The 22,341-nt window shown below is 39.6% G+C and overlaps 1 protein-coding gene across 5 annotated transcripts in view; it reads left to right on the top strand.

The window, feature by feature from the left end:
- Window positions 1–22,341, top strand: part of PARG (poly(ADP-ribose) glycohydrolase) — a 139,257-nt gene that overhangs the window by 92,337 nt on the left and 24,579 nt on the right. For all 5 annotated transcript variants that reach the window (XM_019555587.1, XM_019555588.1, XM_019555586.1 and 2 more), the window contains 3 exons: window positions 1,348–1,495; window positions 14,917–14,995; window positions 16,191–16,299. In XM_019555587.1, the coding sequence (XP_019411132.1) occupies window positions 1,348–1,495; window positions 14,917–14,995; window positions 16,191–16,299 (336 nt within the window). The remainder of the gene's footprint in view (window positions 1–1,347; window positions 1,496–14,916; window positions 14,996–16,190; window positions 16,300–22,341) is intronic.

Here is a 22,341-nt window from a genome sequence, read left to right as displayed (position 1 = left end):
TAACTCACTCTATCGCTCCACTGAACCTGTATTGAAAAAATTATAAATTTAAAAACTGCACTACAGTATTAATTTTTCTTCCTTCTCCCTAGCCACCCATCCTGTAACCCCAGGAGAAAGGAGGAAATTATCATTCCTTTTATGTACCATATGAATTTACATTAAACTCAAAAAGAATAAATATCTCCTGAGGTGTGATATTCCCTCCTTCGAGTCATTTCTGAGTCTCAATAAACAGTACAAATCCCTGTAAATCCCTCTGCTCATATGAAGAACTCTTGACTAGACAGTGTGAACTTTTTTTTGTTTTATATACTTCAAACACTTGGTAACACCTCAGCTACTAAATGTCTGTTAGCATTTCCATTTGGGTTTCATGGGGATTTCTTTCCTTTATTATCCTGATTGGTTGTTTCAGTGCCTTGCCAGCAAAATTAAAAATCATTCTAGACTTGAGCTTGGCATATCATGCCAGTTTGTTGTCCAAGGGCAGTATATTCAGTCTGCCTCTCCTTTTTTGCCACCCTCTGAGTTTGGCTCAGGTGTCTTCACTGATCATCCAAATAGAGACAGGGAAAAACATAATTGAATTTGAAAGGTTGGGATGAAACAGCTTCCTTTTGGTGTATAAATTTATCCTAGACCCTAACTTACAATGTAGACCTGATTGATTGATTTATCTGTTTCTTTATTTATTAGTGTAATTGGTTAATTTTGATACACTGTATATTATTCTCAGTCTGCCAAATGTGAAATGTGTGCTACTCCTACAACACTTTGAGAGTCTTTCTCTTTCTGGCATACTTTCTCTCTATATTCATGGTGATTAGGTCTCTTCAGTCATACTTCACAGTGAATCTTGCTAAAAACAGAACTGTTGGTACCAAAGCATTACTGAGCTAAAAATGCTTCAAGACATCAGCTGATAGCAGAGTGTTTGCTTAAAGAATGTCAGGGAAAATTGTAATAAATCTATGTAAAAATGGGAACAGCAGATATTTTCTTTTACAATTGATTACACATGAAATATCCTTTTTAATTATCTCGAGTATACAATATTTTATTTTATGAAATATAAATGTGTATGATGTTTTATGATCAATTTCAGCCTCAAACTTCTTAATATGCCCACCTCAAAATATGTTGCCAGGCTTATTCTGCTCAGAAGGAAAAAAGCAAGAATTTCATCTGCGTCTATGTGAATGACTGGTTGCATTTCTAAATGCTAGTGGCTAAATAAGTAAATGCCAAACAGAACGATTGATCACACTTATTTACTCTATTAAAGAAAGGATGTAAAGATGCTTGCCTATCCTGTAACTATCTGGGCCATTTTTTTCCTATTAGGTTGATTTTGCAAACCGTTTTGTTGGAGGTGGTGTCACTGGTACAGGACTTGTACAGGAAGAAATTCGCTTTTTAATCAATCCAGAATTGATTGTATCTCGACTCATCACTGAAGTTCTGGATCACAATGAATGTCTTATTGTTACAGGTTAGTCTTTGTTATGTTGTTCAAATATTTGAATGCATGTGACATGCAGACCTGCTGGTGAAGCCAACACACTTAGGCTGAGATCCCTAAAATTGCAGGGGCTCAAGCCCCATTGACAACAGTGAAGTTCATAAATGGGCTATTCCATAACATTTTTCTTATAGATCACCAAACTGAAATGAAATATTTTGTAAGTTTTCCAGCTCATCTTTCATACATTATCACTTACATTTTCAAAAAGTGTCCTGTGTTCCTAACTTTAGCTTATAAAGACACCTACTACTTGAGTATTTCTGCCACTGCTTCTCATATATTAATGTTGTGATAGGATATTGGCCTGGTATTGCTATGGTGTGAGGTTTTTTGAAAAATCTAATGGGCTTCAAGTTGTACTAGGTCAGGTTTTATGATAAAGGCAATTTTTTTAATGTAATGGTTTGGTGGTAACAGCTACATGATAGAGAAAGGAAAATTGTAGCATCTGGTACAATACCAACATCTCTCTCTCTAGTGTCCCAATTTACTGTGGATTTCTTGACTGAAAATATTAAGATTTGATATGAAGAAGTCAGCATCTTTACTGAAGATGTCTACGGTTCTTGGGTTATATCTGGAATATTCACTAAGCTCTTAAAGTTCTGTGTTAGCAAATCATGAATTCTATGCAAAACCTGCAGTGGTTTCTGGGGAGGAAGTCTCACTTTTTATTATGCCATTCCTGACTCCTTGATACTTGATTTTGGGATGGTATCACTACCAGTATTCCTAGCAAATGCACAAAACTGACTTATTTGAAGAGGGATCATATTGTTATAGTTATTAGGTACAGGCAACCCCTGCTTAGTGCTCTTAACTGGTTCCTGAAAAAAATGAGTGTTAAGTGAAATCAAAAGTATTCGATGACCCAAGATGGTGACCGCAGTTGTTTTTAATGACCCAAGATGGCGACCTTGAGTGTTATAACGAAACTCGTTGAGCGCTAAGTGAAATCAGGTATCAATTTTAAATGAGCGTTATAGCAAAATAGCACTAAGTGAAACAACATTAAGCAGAGGTTGCCTATACATGTTTTGAACAATAGCACATGTAAACAAAATAAAAATTGTGAAATTGGCTTTTGAAGCAACTGAAAGCACTTCACTACTGTTTAATAGCACACTATTTAGGCCATCTATCATTTGAAGTGCAGCTACATCTAGGGTGGAAAATGACAGGTGTTTTTAATAGCAACATTCAGCAGTTTGGGAAAGGAAGTTAAGTGTGTCATAAGCCTGTGACAAATCAAATGTTTAAATTTATACATGTACACGTGTGCTTCCAGGATTGATAACTTACATAAAACTGTTAGGAACGCACTATAAATAGATCTGAAACTATGCAGGACTCTAGCAATCCAAGACTGAATTTTGTTAAGCCATCAGGGATAAAATATGATTTCACTACATATTTTCTAATGTGGTGTCTCTACTCATTCTGAAGTCAGTGCAAAGGCATCTACTGTAATCAGTGGAAAGTGGATGAAGCTCTATGGCAAGGAGTACATTAAAATGTCTCAGTTACTGGGGGTTGAAATACCAAACTCACTACACTAAGGGTTGGCAACCGACAGCCTGTGGAGCTGTGGGCATTCAGTGGCTGTGTCTGCACTGTACTGCAGCTGGGTGGTATGGGCTTTGCCCTTGCTGTACTGCAACTGGATAGTGGAGGCTTTAGTGGAGAAGGGCTTTAGTTTGCGCCATGCTACAGCTGGTGTCAGGAATAATCAGCAGAGCCAACCTAGTGTCAGCCCACCTCAGACGTGAGCTGGGTCATTCCAGCCTACCATCAGTAAATATTGCTGATGCCTAGTCTACGTCATGGAATATTTTACCTTGCTGTCATTTATTTTTCTCTGGATGAACCTTGGATAATTTCTTCAGTTAACACAAGGAAAAATTCAGAAGAAACCCAATGAACTGACAGTGTGCAACATTTTAATGGATCGCTAGAGTCCCGCATAGTTTTGAAATTTTGAGTCGGGATTTGAAAATGTTTTATGTCAGTTGATACTTTAAATTGAAGTTTAAAATGATCCAATAACGTGTTTTAAAAACCCCCCACTTAGTTAAATGGACAAATGAATCCCCCCCAAGAAAAATGTCAATATAGTATATTTTTTGCGTACGCTCTAATGGAAGTGGCTAGTGACAGGCTGAATAGATGGAACAGGCTGAGAAATAAGACTCATCCCTTACACACAGGTCTCTGGAGACTTTTAAACCTTCTCCAGAGCTATTTTTAAGTTCCTAGTAAGAAAAACAGCAAGGAAGAATGTGTAAGTAAAAGCCACAATCAGTCACTATTAACAGATGCTTGTTTTGCCAAACAGTTTTCCAATTCCTCCTTATGATCAGCTACAGTTAACTTGATTGAAGAAAGAAACAGGCTTCTAGTCACAAAACAGAATAAAAGAAGAACAGCAGCCATCATAAAGAGAAGGAAAGAAGAAAGAGGCTTATAAACAATGGAAGCTTGCAGCAGGCCTCAAGGAGGACTATTCCATGATGGCCCATATTTGCAAGGAACAGATAAGACAGGCTAAACGGTGACCAAACATAGATTAGCAACAGGGATCAAGAACAACAAAAAGTCTGTCTTGGGTACATAGGGAACAGGAGGAAAACAAATGGGAATGTGGGCCCATTTCTCATTAACTCAAGAGATCTACTTACTGGTACGCAGAAGAAAGCTGAACTCCTGAATGACTACTTCATTTCAGTCTTTCACTGGACCAAGGGAAAAACAACACCAGTTAGAGTAGAAGGTGAGCATGATAATCACCTTCCTACTATTACCATAGATTTGGTGTATGACCACTTAAAAAACTTAGACTACAGGTTAGCAGGACTGGATGATCTTCATCCAAGAGTGCTGAAGGAGCTGGCCGAAGCCACTGCAGAACCTCTGGAGAAACACTTCCACAACTCGTGGCACTGTGGAGAAGTTCCTGAGGGCTGGAAGAGGGCCAATGTTGTGCTCATCCTCAAGAAGACTTGGGTAGCTATAGACCAATTGGCTTAACTTCCATCCTAGGAAAAATCCTAGAAAAGTTCAAGGAGTCTTGCAGAAGGTAAGATTCTGAATGAGCCAGCATGGCTTTGTCGCAGGCAGGTCTTGGCTTACCAACCTCATGTCCTTCTATGACCAGGTAACTCACCACATGCACACAAGGGAGCACATTGACATTGTATACCTTGAGGTATTGTATACCAAAAGGCCTTTGATTTAGTATCCCCCGATGCCCTTGTGAGAAAATTGTGGGCTTAACTTAAGGACAGTCAGGTGGGTGAGAAACTGGCTGCAAGATAGAACCCAGAGAGTCATAGCAAATGGATCTGTCATCCTGGCGAGATGTTTGCAGTGGTGTCCTGCAAAGGTTGGTGCTCAGTCCAGTACTTTTCAACATCTTTATTAACTCTTTGGATGTGGGGGTGAAAAGCTCACTGGCCAAGTTCACGGATGACACCAAGTTATAGGAGAGCGTGGTCGTGCTTGAAGATAAGTTAGAGATACAGACAGACCTAGACAGGCTAGCGAGTTGGGCGAATTGGAATCTGATGAAGTTCAATGTCAAGAAATGTAAAGTGCTCCACCTTGGGATGAGCAACCACCAACACACCTACAGGTGTGGTGGCACCAACTGACTAGCACCACAAATGAAAGGGACCAGGGGGTAATAATAGATGACAGTATGAATGATCCACAAGTGCAATGCTGTAGCCACTAGGGCAAATAATATTCTGGCATGCATCAGTTGATGCATCTCTGGCCAAACCAAGGGGGCTATTCTTCCACTGTACTCACCAGTGGTGAGACGGTAGCTGGAGTACTGCATCCAGTTCTGGGCACCACACTTTAACAAGGACATGGACAAGCTTGAGAGATTCCAAAGAAGTGCCACTTGTATGATCAGAGCCTTAAAAGGCAAGTCATATGAGAAAAGGTTGAGGGATCTGGTACTCTTCAGCCTGACGATACAGCTTACTGCTGTACTATCTGCCAATTTGGTAGCAGCTGTTACAGGATTAAACCCCTAGGTTTTTGCTGAGCAGGAAGAGAAAGGTGTGTGATACTGATAAGTAGACTGTCCCTGCTCCACATGGCCAGTATTCAGCCATGACTGAGGAGTAATATATTTTTTTTTCTCCTTTTTGCCCCCCCAAAACAAGGTATTTGTCTTATCTGTGCATGTGTGGGATGTGGAAAAATATGGTGGTAAAGATGAGCCCAACTGTACAAGCCTGCTTGATAGCCCATCTGGGGATACAGTAAGAAAATAAGTTTTCAAGGTTGATAGACATTCACCGTCAGAAAAAGAAGTATGTACTAGGAACAAACAAGGGTAATTTTTTATTCAACCGGTATTCCTCCAATCCACTTTACTTCATTATAGTGCCTTCTAATTAATATCTGCAATGTGATGTTCTGCTCCTCTAATGGAAATGGCCATTTCATCATCTTCATTTGATCTCTGGCTTGCTTCCATCTCACTTCTTAGGTGAATCTCTTCCGTGCAGCTACCCTCCTGATAAATTACATTCATTCTATGATACATCTTGACTCGGTGGCCTAATGGATGTAACTGTGCTGCCCAAATTTGCAGAATAGTCTGAGAAATTGGGGAGAAAATTAGATTTATTGTGATTGTGCAGCATCTGGTTGATATCATCGCTGTAATTAATGTGAGACTGGTCATGCAAGGCAGTCAGTTCTTCAACATAGATAGCGTTATCTTTCTACAGAAATGTTGAAGGGAATGCTAGAGATTCCTGGGATAATATATTTCCCCAAATGTTTAACTATTACTGTGCTTTCTGGAATAAGATACACATGTTGTTTTGAAAGGCAGAATGATGAAAAAAAAGATTTCCTTGGAAGTACTGGTAAGTATGCTATCTTCGCAGGGAAAACATAGGTAGCTGCTGTTGCAGGGAGTGGGGAGAGCAAAATGCTTCTCTGTTAACTCCCTAGCTTCAGGACACTATAGGTGCTGCTGGCCGAGTCAAACTGCCCATCTACTCTTCGTTTCTCTTTCTCTTCCTGAGCTGGGTATGCAGCCTGACGTGCCTGCCAGGTCAGCTGAGAGCCTGAACCTAGCCAGTGTTGCCTGTGAAGTCAGCTGAGGGCCCACCCAGTTGGCTCAGTAGGAGCCTCTGCCTCAGCACATGGGCTTGGCTCCATTTTAGTAATATAGCAAAGGTGAGCGCTGGGTGCCAGGGCAGAGGCTTTTGCTGAGTTGGTTGCAGCTTATACAGCACCAGCCTTGGTCAGGGAAAGAGAAAGTGTACATAGACAACAGCAAGGGAGCTGCTATTATTAAAGGTAATAGCAGCTTCTGCCACACAAACCTGTTGAGGGAACAGGCTTGTGTGGCAGAAGCCTTCTGTTCCCTTGACAGGCTTGCATGGCAGAAGCTGGTATTACCATAATTCCTTGGTTAAAGTGTGCTTCCCCATTTCCTGCAGCTGATTTTGGGCGGAAAGTTGTGTGTTTTATGTGAGAAAATACAGTATTATCCTGTTTGTGTACCTGATTGCAACAAACCCAGTGGTGACTGCTAAAGGTTCTATAGAAAGCCCCAGAATCACCACTATTATGTTTCCCTTTGGCCTTCACCCCGCTTCCCCCCTCACTTTCTTCCCCCTCCCTCCCCTACTTTACCTTTTGTTTTTCCTTTCTACCTATATTTTCACTACATCCTCTCACACTTCGAGCTTCTCTCATTCCTGTTTCCCTGATCTCCAACTATTTTCTTTTTCACTGACAGCCTCTTTTCCATCTTATATTCTATCACTGTAATATCTCCCTTTAACCTTTTTTCCCCCTGCTGTCTTCCCCCTCCCTACTTTACCTTCTGTTTTTCTAATTTCCACCTATTTACATTCTCACTGACATCTGCCACACTTCTAGCTTCTCTCATTTCTTGGAGTCTCAGAACAGCATGCCCTGCTGCTGCTTGCCCACATCTGGCTCCCACTCCCCCTCCTCACCCTGGCTGGGCAAGCTGTAGCAGGGCAGAGCCCCTGCTGTGAGTGCTGCTGTGCTCACATCCCCCACTCCCCCTAGCCTGGCTGGACATCTTGTCCCAGCCCCAAATCTTTGCTCTCCCCTCCCGCAACCCCAACAGACTTACCAGCTGGAGGCAGCTGTCAGCTTCCTGTTTAGTCTATGGCCGAATCTCTGAAGCAGTTGAATCTTTTCTGAAACTTTTCCAAATTGATTCGGATGCTTTGAATCAATTCAGAGTTTTTAATTGGTCTCCTGATTCGATTTGGAGATTCGGTCCCCACACCGAGCCGAAACTCCTCCAAATCAAATTGGCTACCAAAGCTTCGCACAGCCCTACTCCCTATGCCTGAAGAAAGGTGACTGCAGCTGAAAGCTTGCCAAGCACATTTTTCCAACTGCTCAGTTGGTCTAATAAAAGATATCACATCTACTCAAAGAACCATGCCTGCCTTGGTTTATTGTACTTACTCTTGTGCCACCTTTAACTTGCTTTGTAGTTTGTCCTCTGAACTTGAGTAGATATTTGCCTAAATACTGTATTTCTTAGTATTGGAGTAATGTTGTAGTGTGGTACTCTAGGAAATATAGGCAAGACTTTGTGGTTAATATCTTTTATTGGCCAACCACATTGTTGGAACAGACTTTGATAAGCATTCAAATCTGTCTCAGCGATGCAATGAGTGCAATAAAAGTTGGGACTAGCCTTTTTGGCATGCGTGCCACAAAGTAGCCCCACACCTTCCCCTGCCTAAACTTCTGTGTGCCACAGAGGTTGCTTGTGGCATGCATACCACAGTGATTGGCCACCCCTGCAATGGAAGATATTGCCCACAAAAATCCTTGCTTCTCACTTCGTTCTTAGTAATTTTTTTTCTTCTTTCTCTTCCTGTTTTTTGGTATTTTGCTTACTGCATAAATGGCATATCATTTGGTTTTTAAAGGCCTGTTTTCTTTGGGGCTCTTCAGTATTATATGGTATCTGAGGCTTTAATTTTTAATCCAAATATTGAAAATGTTGATAGGTAAGCCAAAGTATAGGAAAAAGTATGGAGAATCTGAAGATTAACCAGTAATTCCTGCAGATCTTTTTGTTGTTTTTTATTGTTTTTCCTCCCAACAACAATTAACCCTGTGATTCAAAAGCAAGATGATTGCATCTTGATCAACGATGTTTGTCAGAGAGTTTTCCAGGGTTTCACTTATAAAAATCAGTGGTTTTCAGTAATGCTGAGCTTCTGGACATGAGTTTAGATTTTATATGGCTTCCTTGAGCCTCTTGATTATTTATTCACTATTTGATGTTTTGACTAGCAAAAGCTGTTTTTTCATAAAAATAGATGAAAATGATGACCCTTAAATACAAAAAAAAAAAAAAGGAAACAACACAATATTGCTTCATTTCTGGTAACCCGTGATTTCCATCTAAATGCTGTATCCAAAATAAAAATTTAGTTTCAAAGTTGAATGCTTCTTAGTTTGTTCTTAGCTGTCAGAGAGATCATTCAGTTTCCTTACTGGGTTTTTTTCACTTTTTTGGCCAGACTGTTTTCTCAAGCATAATCAATAAGTGAATTGAAAAACAAGTAAAGAACAGCATCACCGAAGTGTTTTGTGTATAATAATTTAAAAACTACACACATGTTTGCTCGCATTCTCTCCCATATAACCACACATGCCTGCTCTGTCAGAAGCACTTTCTTCTGCAACTGATTTAACATTTATATAACCGTAAGCGGGCTCCTGGTGCTCCATGCTTTCTGATTTGAGAGTTTAGTGGATTTGTTTCTGGTCCTGTTCAAGTGAATTGTTAGGGTCACTTCTATTTAATATTGAATGGAATATTAAATTTGATTCATCACATTGCAAACATCTGGAACCTAGAATCAGGTCTACAGAAATCTGATTCTACAATAAATGATGGGTTATAATAGGTTAAAAGGCCAAACAAAGAGCTGGTAAGAAGGCTCATCATTTTAGACTCAAATGCTTGAGTGGAGAAAATATTTAAGCTGTACATATACTCTTCAATAATTTGCCATTCCCAGCTCCTGTTTTGTTTTTCCCTTAGAGTGCCATTTAGAATGAACAGATCAATATTCAGAATCTGTTTGTCACATGAGGCCAAAAAAGGAAACAGTTGTATGCATTTTATTTGATTACTTAGTTCTTAAACCTTTCCAGTTACCAGCCGTAAAGTTTAGAAGAGATTAAGTTTACCCTTTGTTTTATTCCTCTATATCATTCTTATGAAAAGTTCTGAATTATTAGTGCCTGAGTCAACAAACTCTCTCTTATAGGACCAGCTGTCATAATATTGAGTAAATTGAAAAGTTTCTCTCTACTCTCATTTCTATATCATAAGCAAGGCTGCTAGTATGGCCTGTTGTTAAGGTTTTCCAGCACTTCAGATGTTTTTATTTGCTGATAACTTTCAACAGTTAGAATTTGGAAATCTAAAAGCTCTAAATCGTCCTTAGTTTTTTTTCCCCCTGAAAACTTCATGCAAACTGGCAGTTTCTGAAGTAGAGCTAGAGACAAATAGGTTGTTTGGATCATGTTAAAAAATGGTATGATCTTTTTCTTGAAATGGTCCAGCATCCTCAGGGTTTTGCAGGTGGTTGGCCTGTTAGGAATATGCCCCTTTCTATCGCAATAAAAATCTTCCCAATTTTGGCATATTTGTAAACAGTTGAAAAAAGCAGTTCACATTCAGAAACTTATTAGAGCTTAAGAGCTAAAATCCCTGAAATTTTTTAGTGAGTGTACTCGAAGATTATCGCTCTCAATGTTTCCCACATCATTCTCATAAAACACCTAAGTATACTTTAGCCTATAGATTTTGGGGGCTCCAAAGTCTTTCCCAGTAAGGCTGTTCTGGGGGGCTTGGAGTCAGAATTGAGAGCAGTGGATCTGTTCTCAGTGCATTTAAGTTGCACCAGGACACCCTCATGCAAATGCAGAACAAAAAAGTGTAGTCCCTTTCTTCAAAAATCTTGTGCAATCTAAATATGAGGCAAGAGTTGAAAGCAGACAGAGAATAAGGAAAGAGTAGAGCCATGGCTTACTTACTAGAGTAAGGAAGTCACTGGTTTTTAAATAGAAAGGAAAGAAAGCAAGAAAAAATTAGGTAACCAAGTAGATTGGGACACAGAGGGCACATCTACACGAGATGTTCAGTAGGCTAATTCTACTGCACGTTAGCACGTCATGGCAAAAGCAGTGTTATTGTGCTAATGCACAGTAGAATTAGTCTTCTGCGCTTTTAGTGTCACTTAAAAAGGGTGTTTCAGCACTACTTCACAGTAGCGTCAGCTACAGCACATTTAGTTAGTACGTGTCATTACAAGTACTAAACTTAATGTACAGTAACCACAGCACATTAATGCATGTGTATATGTGTCCAGAGTCTGGTAAGCCTGAGACTGGAGAGTAGAAAGAGAGAAACTTGGAGGAGGTTCATTGGCATCATAATTGGGATTTCCTCACTTGATGCTGTCTTTGCAACTCAGAGGATGACTGTGGTTTCAGATCTTCCTCCCCTTTGCACCCTGCTGTGACTAGGTGGAAGCACTGAACTTCTGGACCAGGACCTCATTTGTTGGTTTCAAGTTGCAAGGATCCTTAGCTGCTTTGGCCCCAAGTGCCTTACTAAAGAGAATTGCGGTGTTTGTCACAGGTTATTCGAATCTGACCTCTCCCTCCTGACCTTGGAATGGGAGGACTCTTCAGACCCAGCCCCTGGAAGGGGGGATTTCTTGACATTAAACTGCTGTCCTCCTCTCCAGATGAGGTAATCATCCTTCCTTCAGTACCACATATGAGTGATTTTTAGATGATTTCATTACCTCATGCAGCAGGCAGCTCAGACTGCAGATTAGAGAAGGCAGCTGATGAGCCTTCACAGAGCCTCATGAACATTTTCTGTCAGTTTGTATCTAGAAAGATCACCCTCCCCATCAACCAGATAATAATGATCCCAGCTGGGATCATATGGCAGACACTGGTTGGTCAGTTGGGTAAAGGTTGCAGACATTAAGTTTCTAAATTGCAGGACTTGGTTCTCATGGTGACTTCAGTTACTGCAACATCTGATGGGAGGGTAACACTGCAGTGAGTAGACCAACAAGTTCGTGGAGCATGTACTTTTTGATCAAGGTGGTAGAGAGGCTAGCTACAGGGGAAGCTCTTCTCTATTTGCGGCTCACAAACAGGGAGGAATTGGCTGAGAATATGAAGGTGGAAGTTAACTTTGGTAACTGACCACAAAATAAGAATTCAAGATCTGAAGGGATGGGAAGGAGAGCAGCAGAATAGACTTAAGAAAAGCAGACTAACAAACTCAGAGAACTGGTGGGCAGAATCCTCTGGGAGTTAAGTCTGAAGGGAAAAGTAGTCTAGGAGAGCTGGCTGTACTTCAGGAAGGCTTTATTAGGGGTGCAGGAGCAAGCTATCCCAGAGTGATGAAAGAATGGGAGCTGCAGCAAGGAGTCCAGCAAGGCTAAATGGCAAGTTCTTCAATTATTTGAAAACCTGAAAAGGAATCCTACAGAAAGGATCCTTACTTCACCTTATTACTAAGGCAGAGAATGTAAGAGGCATGCAGGGAGAAAATTTAGACCAACGTACAATTTGAGATGGAACTGGCAAGGGACATAGGAAGCAATAAAAAGGGATTCTACAAGTTTGTGAGAAATACAGGGTAGGGCAAGAAAAGTATATATCTCTTATGGAATTCAGAAGGCAATATAGTTGCAAATGATTCAGGAAAGGGGCAAATATAGTGTTAATCTTTAAGAAAAGGAAGAAGAACGATCCAGGACTATGGACCCCAGTCGGTCTAACCTCAGTACTTGGAAAGATCATAGAGCAGGTCTTCAAGGAATCTATTGTGAAACACCTGGAGGAGAACACAGTAATTGGGACAGCTAGCATGAATTTATCAAGAGCAAGTCATGGCTGACCAACCCGATTTCCTTCTATGATATGGTGATAGGATCTGTGGATATGGGGAGAGCAGTGGATGTGATGAACCTGAATTTTAGCAAGGCTTTTTATAGTCTCCTATGCCATTCTCATCTATATGCTAGGAAATACAGACTACTGTACTGTCAAGTGGCTACATAAAGTACTATCAAGTGAACACATAACCTGGTTGGCTCATTGTGCTCAAAGACTAGCCATCAGTGCCTCAATGTCCAGTTGGGAGGATGTGTTGACCTAGGTTCCTGAGGGAGTTGTTCTGAGTCCAGTATTGTTTAATATCTTTGTTTATGATTCAGAGGATAGGATTGAATGTACACTTAGCAGATTTGAAGATGATACCAAGTTGGGCTGAGCTGTAGACACTCTGGAGGGTGAAGCTAGAATTCAGAATGACCTGGATAAACTGGAGAAATGGCCTGAAATCAGTTGCACTTGCAAAGATAAGTGACATGTCCTGCATTTGAAATGGAACAACTGCATGAGTAGCACTATGAAGGAAGACCTGGGGGTTACTGTGGACCTTAAGCTGAATATAAGCCAGCAGGTTGCTCTTGTTGCCAAAAAGAAAAAAACAAGACAGCCAACAGCATACAGGGTTGTACTAACAGAAGCGTCACTTGCAGATCAAGGAAAGTAATTCTTCCTCTCTACTTGGCACTGGTGAGATTTCACCTGGAGTACAGTGTCCAGTGTTGGAACCCACACTCCAAGAAAGATGTGGACAGATTGGAAAGTCCAGTGAAGAGTGACAAAAATAGCTACCACTAGAGGTATGGCCGCCTGTTGCCACCACTGATATGTGTCCTGTTGCAAGCCCCCAGAGTACTGCAAACTTCAAGTTTTTTAGACCCCATGATATCTAAGTTTGCAGCGCAGGGAACACCTCAAAGGGGTTTGAGGCGGGGCCAGATGCACGTGCACGCTTGTCTGGACGTGCCCTCTGACTCCAGACAGGGGTCTTGGTTGGGAGGTAGTTGTAAGGAGTGAGATCCAAAATGAGACACCTTATACCTGATGTAGTGAAAAGCAGACCTGGATGGAGCATTATTGTTTTCAGGGTATGCAGTCTTGATGCCTAATGCTTTTATTGGGTAATAAAATGCTGCATCTCTCCTAATGCAAGGCAATAATTAACTCCTTCATTCTGGTCCTTTCTCCTTCATATGTTTTATAGGTTTTCTTTCAGAGAAATAAAATTGTCCCATGAAAACAGTTCTAACAAAGATCACTTTTCCATTTTTACCGTGTTTCCTTCCCATGTTTAGGTTTATTTCACTAATGATGGTTAAAATATAGTGGTGTTACATTCTGACTACTGAGTTGATGATTTTATTGTTACTGTTTTGTACATAAATTAGTTGGTTTAAGGAACAGTGAACCTACTACCTGTTTAGCCCTGGTCATAACAGAATAATAGTGCATGTCATGTTAAGGACTTTAACTATGCACTAATGAGTTGTAATAATACAAATGTTAATCCTTGTCAGTATATTATAGATTTCTTCCCTTCCTTGTATGATTGAGTCCTGGTATTTCCAAGGCAGCAGAATTGAATTGACTTTATAAAGAGAACTCCTAACATTAAGAACTTAATCCATTTTATCAGGATTTGTTCTGTGTGGAATTTCTTTACTTTTAAAACTTCATATTAGATATTAGTTATTAAATCTGGGTAAAATAAACTTGCTACTCTATTTGTATGAAAGAACAGCTGATTATTCTGTGCCCATCACAGTAGAACAGTGACTGAGATAATACAACCTTTTCTGGTCTTCTGGGCTGATCGAGCATGACAGCTTCCCTCTGTTATAATAAGGCTGTCAGTGCATTTCAATAATGCTAACCAGACACTTTTTCCCAGACTTGGCACTCCGAAATTTTAGCAAGCTCATTTTCTTTACTTGGATGGCAGTAAGGCGTCTGGACTGTATTAAATGAGCATTCACTACGAGAAACTTTTGGTTTAAACATTCATTGTCCACTGAAAATTTTTGCATTGGAATCATTTTTGTCCATTCTCTCTGTTTCCACCTCCATCCCTTTACACCCATTTCCCTCACAGTGCCAACCCTGGCAAAAGCAGTTAGCTTATTGTTCCCTGCCATCTATCTTGTGCCTTTTTCTAGTGAATTTACTGTGGAGTGAGAAAGTTGAGAAATGCATATACTTGTTGCCTGTTAGTGCTAGAGAATTCAAGATGCCTGTAGCTGTGACCTGCCAGTGTTGGAAAAGATACTCATACACAAAGAAGTCACTTTGTCATTTAACGCTAATGTGTAGCTCCCGTTAACATTGGTATAAATTGCATATATATTCTGAGAAGCAAAGACTCCTCAAATGGGAGGGGATTTGCAGATGGTGTGTGAGATGTGTTAAATTATTTATTTCAGGTTCTGAACAGTATAGTGAATATACAGGCTATGCCGAAACATACCGATGGGCAAGAAGCCATGAAGATAAGACCCCAAGGTAACATTTTCACTGTTAAATGGCTTTAAAAAAACCCCAAACAATTAATGTTTGTGAAAAAGGCAAAAGGAAATTGCATTGAAATTTTGAACCTTAGCTCTGGATACTTATTTTCTCTCTTCTCTTTCACAGACATTTTTAATTAAGTAAAATACTTACATTTTTATAGACCAGGCCTATATATTCTCTGGAATTTGTTACAAAATCCATACTTTGCTACAGGATTATGCAAGGTAATTGGTGCATTCATTTAAAAATGTCTAGTTCTCAGTAACCATGATAGGTTTTCAAACAAGGATCTTTTGAAACTAAAGGTAACTTGCAGGAGTAATTCTGAGACACTTGAACTGCCTACAGTCAGAAAGTGTGCTGCCTCTGAAACAAAATGACAGCTGGCCAACTTCAATTGTTACTGCTGATTTTTTTTTTTAAATTTATTTTAAATTTTTTTTGTAATAACACCAACCTAATATGCTTATTTTGTAGCGCTAAATGGCTTCCCTTATCTTCCCAGGTGCCAAAAGTCTAATCTGCCAGTACTTCATTTTCAAATTCTGACAGCTTTTATAGTTATGAGTTTTCAGTACAAAAGTCTTGTTAACATATTAAAAAGGTTTTTTATGTTATATCAGAGTGCTTCACAGATCTTAGTTTATCTTCATATACCCCTGCAAGATGGTGGTATTTTCCCTACAACGGCTGTGTTTTAGAGTTGGTAATGAAAGCATTAAATGGAGTTACAGTCAACAGGCCTTGATCTGCACAGGAGTTCCTGGAAGGGTTCCTTAGGTAATATTATATGATAATGAACAAAATTGCGAGTACAGTATAGGAACAGAACAAATGCTTCTTGAAATATATAGTTGATGTTGGGGATATAGGTAGAATTAGTATTTTTCTGATCATTCAGTGCATCTGTAAAGTTTGTGTATTTACACATTTTATTAGACAATTAAGTCTAGCATTCAGATTGTAATTGGATTTCTTTCTACAGATTTAGAAATACTCCTGTTTTCCTCAACAACTCCTTTTTCAGAAGAGTTCCTTGTGACATTACATTGCTGCTTTTCTCTGACATTATTTCCATATTTTTACTCTTGAAGAAGTCCTAGAAAGAATAACTCATTTTGGAAATTTTTTGTCTGAGATATATAAAATAGTTAATGTCATTGTTCTTCTCTTTCCCCCACTACAGAGATGAATGGAAGAGGCGCTGCACTGAAATTGTTGCTATAGATGCATTTCATTTCAGGCGTTTCCTTGATCAGTTTTCTCCTGAGAAAATTAAAAGAGAGCTCAACAAGGCTAGTAATTTTTTAATCCATCCTGAAGTTTAAAGTCTATTATTTCACAGCTAAAATAATAATTTGTCATGCTTTTTTAATAATTCATTCAGTGTCAACAACTCCTTTAAAGGACAACTTAATTTTAGTGTCATTTTATAAAAGGCGTACTTCAAATTTTGCAAGGTAAGATAAAAGAAGCTTACTACATAGAGTGCTGATTGATAAATGGTTGTATTGTAAAAACTAATCAGGCTACTGGGCACTTATTTCAGATACACTTTAGAGATCCTAAGGCCCTGTTTGTAACTATCTTGTACCATTTGTGGTTTTCTAGTTATGATTTATTAACTCAAATGAATCTAGCCTACTCTTCTGGTTTTAAAAAAACATAGTGCTTCATGTTTCTATACAGAAGTGATTAAGAATTCTCACATTATTTGCTATCCTCCCCTGTTTCTAGTTCAGGATCAAATTCTGACATAATTTTCTTCCCCCTAATAGCTGTCCAACTTAAACTTCCCTTTTCAATTAGTCTGAACAGAGAGTTCCCATACCTACATCTGGATAGAACTGTACAAATAACTTTCTCCTCTCTGTCCTTCCACCCTCTGTCCAGTCTGCCAGCCATTCGGAAGTATGAAAAAATGGGCTAACCTGAAACAATTTTAGTTGAATTAAAAATTCTTTAAAATATTATTACAGTCTTTCTCTTTTCCGAACAACAAGTGAATAAAATCAAGACATTTGAAATGTTTGTTTTTTCTGCATTTTCAGTTTTACCAAATAAAATTTCATCTGGCCAACTTTACCAGTTCTAATTGTATTAAGCCCCATCTGATGAGCCAGTTGTGTTGGTTTCTCTCTTGTACCACCTTGGCACTAACCTTTTCAGATAGAAATCTCTTTAGCTGCAGGTCTTCTATAAAACAAGTAACACAGGTATTTTTAGTAATTTCTGTGCCTTACACAATTAATCTTTAGAATAGGTGAACAACACAGTATGCGATTCAACCAGGAGAGCTGGTGGAAGCTCTCGCTTTCTATTTTATTTCAGCGGAGACTGAAGCATTTGTCACTTTTCAGAATCAAATCTTATTCTGTTCGCTTACCCAAATTTGCTGGAGTTTGCTTAACTTTTTTCATTTATCTTCCAGTTAAGAAGAAGATGTGGTTTTAAAGATAATCTTTTTCCAAACATGCTGTATTCTGATCCAGACTAATTTAGTTTAAAAAAAACAAACAAAAAAGGTGTGTTCCATGTGTAAAATAAAATTCATCATATTCCTATGCTGATAGTAATGAAATAAGCCCTGAAAAATGAATTTATTAAACTTCAGTGACAGCTTAATTGGAAAACTAAATCACTTACCTCAGTGCATTTGAGACCAGAGTTTAAGTTACCAATTACATTGACAGGCTTTGCATCTTTCATACATTAGGCTAGATATATGCATTTGTTTTTGTATAGAATCTCTGTTAGGCAGACAGAGAGTTTGACACAGACTGATCATATTTGAGGAAAATACTAAGCCAACTGCTGACTTAAATATATTTTACAATTCATTAAGTAAGGTAAACTTAAAGTTAAGGAAAACTTCTGTACTAAATTACACGAGAGACTAGAAATTACTATGGTACATAATGTATTAGGGTGCATACTACTGTAGTTATCAGAAGACATTTTTGGCTACAATTTATGTAAACTGTGAGAGGCGATTTTGTGGTGTCTGGAAGCAAACTTTAGATGAAAAGAAATTGTAGCTTTTTCTAATAATTTTAATTAGGCCACTTATTAGTACCGTTTATTTAGATAGGCAATCAACAACTGGGCCACCTTTGTTGTATTTCCGGAATCAATATCCATTGACTCCAGTGATTCTGCTTTACCTCAGTTGTGCCATTAGGCATTAGAAAATAATTGAAAGAAAATAAAAATTAGTAAATCTGTTTTACATACATCTTTCTGCCTTTTCACAAATAGGTACAATATCTCATCTCTAATCTTCACTTGTGTTAATGGGGCCAGATCTTAATCCTGGAAAAAGGCTACTAACATTGTCTACGATTAGCTGTTCTGTAATAAGCTGTTCAGAATTCTAACAAATGCATTATGTCTGATTGAAGCAGTAAGATTTACAAATACATGCTGTAAGAGATGTGATACGAAGAGAGTCTGGGCACAGTAATAGTCTACTTATTCCCTAACGATTACTGCCAGTTAGTACGTATTCCTAGAGCAGGGGTGGGCACTTTATTTTGGGTGGAGGGCTGTTTAACAAGGTTTGGTGAGCTTCCAAGGGCCGCATGAGTAGCCCGGCCCCTTAACAGTTGCCCTGCCCCCTGGTCACCATCTTGCGACCAGAAGTCCCACCCCTGACCATTGCCATTGGGAGCCCTTCCTATTGTCTCCCCAGAAATACTCCTTTTAGGAGCAGGAAGTTGCTATCTTAGAACTAGAAAAAAAACAAATTGTACATTAGAAGTCAAACACCTACTGTAACTTATTTTAATTTTGTTACAAAAAATATTTTTGTCATGATTTGTTTGTGTAGCGTATATAGAGACGGTTGCATAATAACTCTAAAAAAGTCTTAGTCTTGTCTATTTTGTGGCGGGGTATATATGGTGGGGTGTGGAAGGGTTATGAGGGTGTAGCTGTGTATGGGGGGGGCATAGGGTGTGTTGAGAGGTTGTAGGGGTAGGGTGTAGGTGTTTGGCATTTGTGGGAGGGTATGGGGACCCCCCCTCCCCACTGCTCACCATGGTACAGCAGCAGGTGGGGGTGCTTGTGCCCAGTGCTGGTGTCTGCTGGGCCATCTCTATCAAAGGCACTCTTGTGCTTGTGGTGAGGAGCACAGCCCCTTCTGAGCCATTTCTATCACTGGTGCTCCCTGCCACGCACGCGGAGGGGGCAGAGAGGGCAGCCAGATCCAGCTCATGGGGTTTTCCTCCTGTGCCGTGTGAGTGTGGGGGTTGCAAGTGCATGGTGAGAAGCACCAGCGATAGAGTCCGCCTGGCAAGGGCTGTGCAGCTTACCGCAATGTGCAGTGCTGGCCAGAACCTTGTGCTGGGCATCAGCATCTGTGCTGGGCACGAGTACCCCCATCCACTGCTGTTGCAGCCCCTGCACTAGAGATACCTTTATACTACGGCTGTCAAACTCATCTGGCCCTGTGCATTGGATGAGTGACTTGGTGCTGGTTCATGGGCCAGATTGAGCCCATAGGATCTAGATTCCCTCCCTTTCCTGACCCCCAGACTGGAACTGACACTTGCTCTGGGATCTACGCTACATGTGGTGGGCATTCCTAAGTGTCCAGTGCAGGCGCCACATACAGCATAGCTCCTGAGGTGGGTGGAACAGACATTGTGAGGGCTGCAGTCTGATTGGAGTGGGTGCCACAGGCATCACAGATCCTGGACCTGCCAGACTGCACCACCCATTCTGGGATCCGTACTGCATGCAGGACCCCCAGAAGCTGGTCCCAGACTGACCAGAGCAAGCACTTTGGGCAGTATGTGTCCCAGAATGCTTGGGTCAGGTGCCATGTGCAGTGTGCTTCCAGAACGGGCACCTCTTGCAGCATGCCCATAGGGCATGTCTTGCTCAATTCAGATCAAAGAACAACACCAGGAACCAGATAATGGGGCTCTGTGGGCTGGATGCTGCCCACAGGCCCTTGAATTTACACTAAGACTGCAAATTGATCCTGTTATTTCCAGTGTAGTATTGCATATTGTTGTTTAGAGAGTGTATATATTTTAACCAGTGTTATGAAATGCCGGAGGAAGCTTAGTGTTGAATGGTAATATGATGATAGCTCATTCACCCAAATATACTGACTCTTTTAAGCAAGCTAACATAAAGTGAGCTAACTTATTTCCTTGAAGCAATTTACAAATTCATCTGGTCTTTTAACCAGCATAATTCAAAAGCAGCATCTTTTGGAAGTGGTTTGTTTTAGGTTTGATTCTTCAGTCAGATTATATTTGTGGTGATTCTGCAATCACTGTGTAGAAGTACTCCTGTAGGATTGGGTACCCTGAAGCCAAACATAAAATTCTAGTGCCTTGGTCTCACTTTTTAGAGAGAAATTATTGTGACTTCCCTTGAACAAGATTGTTCTACCTTTATATTGGCTATAAGGGTTATTGTGGAGCAGTGCAAGGTACCACCTTCCAGCACTTAGCTGGCTACCTTACAGCTCTTCCAATTCAAATTTGAGAAGGAAAAATACTGAAAAGATAGCTTTTCCTCCATATTTTCTATTCTTGTCATTACCCCAAAATAAATTGGTAGATTTGAAAGCGGGAAACAAAATGGTATTGTATTGTCGTGTCTAGTATGAATCCAGTTCTCTCAACAGGAGAGGTTTTATTTTCCACAAGCTAAGGTAATGTTTGCTAGGTTCTGTCATTTCTTACAAATCTGGTTCAAACATTGAACACACAAATATTTTCACTGGAGGGAGAAACTTTAAAAAGCCACATGCATCTGAGGGAACAAGTGATTTGTGAACTATTGTGCAAGACCTTTACTGCAAACCTTGAATAATGGTATGCTGCCAAATTATAACTAATATCGGTCAGAATTTACAGCTCAAATGGAGTGAAAGAAATGGGTTTATTAATCCGTACAAGACAATGCATTCAATAAATTTTTATACCTTTGCAAGAACTTCACAGGGAGATTTACTTTTTCCACATATATCTCTTGTCAAAGCATATTTCTTTATCCAAGACGTGTAACAAAGTTAAAGATTTTTTTCCCTCCTTTTGCCTCAATTCAGTATTTCATAGGGCCTATATTTTAGGGTGGGTTTTTTTATTCTCGGTTACAGGAGTTTAAAGAAATAGACATATTTGCCCAGTTTGTATACAAATTTAGCATACTATGTTGTGTTCATAACATTGAAAGTGCAGATCAGCGGTAGGCTGTTCAAGTTTTCACTGCACAAACTATGAAAAAAAAGCCTCATTATAGTTAATTTACTGCTGGAAAAACTGTTTTATTTTCTTGTAAAGTCATTTTGTTTGTTTCTGTCAAATGAGAGAGCCAGCTACTGTTATATTTGGCAAGGCGCTTTCTTGGGATCCTGCTTGATTGCTTAAGTAGTGGGATGAGACACACTGTATGAGAAATAACTGATTGGGCAGGAGATAAAAAGGGATGCATTGTGCGTTAAGCCTACAGTATAATTGCAATAGAGGCAGAATAAGAAAAACTGCATTATTTTCACCCATAACTAATACCATCTTTTTGCTTTATGGTCTGAAATTTCCAGTGTAGAATTAAAATTGTTTTAAAAAAATAAATATAACTAATTGAAAATACATCTGAGATGAGAAACTGCTTTCCTCCAAAGAGAAATGTGGGCTTGAATTGCTTGAGGAATGGAGAGACAGAAATAAAATAGTTCTGTGTCCTCAAAGGTGACAGCTTTGTAAGGCATGGGGCAAGGGCACCAAGGCAGAAAATCTGCAGATATGGGTCACTGTAATGGAAACCTCAACACTGTAGAAGTTGGTTTAGTTTGTATAGCTGTCCTATCTGAATAAACACTTAATTGAAGCTCCAGGTCCAGTGTTAGTTGGTACGCTACTGCCAGAAGTGCTCTTGGATAACCATGATAATTGAGAAATCTTGACCTTCTGTGTTCAAGTAGGAAAACTGGAAGTGTTCTGGAGCATTCAGTTCAAGTAATGTGCTTTTTGCTCATCTAAATACATCTTCTAGTTTTAGCTGTATAACAGTCTCTCTTTCTATGCTGAACTGTTCATCGTGTAACTACTCGTATATCATCCAAGAGATTTCAGTGCTGGACAAAGTGGCCCTTTGCTGTGTATTCATTACACAAAGCTTAAATGTATAAAGTGCCTTGGGATCTAGTGTAATGATGTATAACTATGCAGGTAATTTATTGTTCTAGTGTTAAAATTATTCTCAGGATTCTTTCTAAAAATTCCTATTAATTTTTTAGCGGTAGTGAAATAGCAAGGATTTTCTTATGTAACATTTATTTAAATTTGTCCAGTGCTTACAGTTGTTGCTTAGTGTTA

The sequence above is a fragment of the Crocodylus porosus genome, unplaced genomic scaffold (assembly GCF_001723895.1).
Source record: "Crocodylus porosus isolate Cpor-Errol unplaced genomic scaffold, CroPor_comp1, whole genome shotgun sequence".
Classification (NCBI taxonomy): Eukaryota; Metazoa; Chordata; order Crocodylia; family Crocodylidae; genus Crocodylus; species Crocodylus porosus.
The sequence above is the reverse complement of the archived record's forward strand: the minus strand, read 5'-3'. Positions and strand labels throughout refer to the sequence as shown.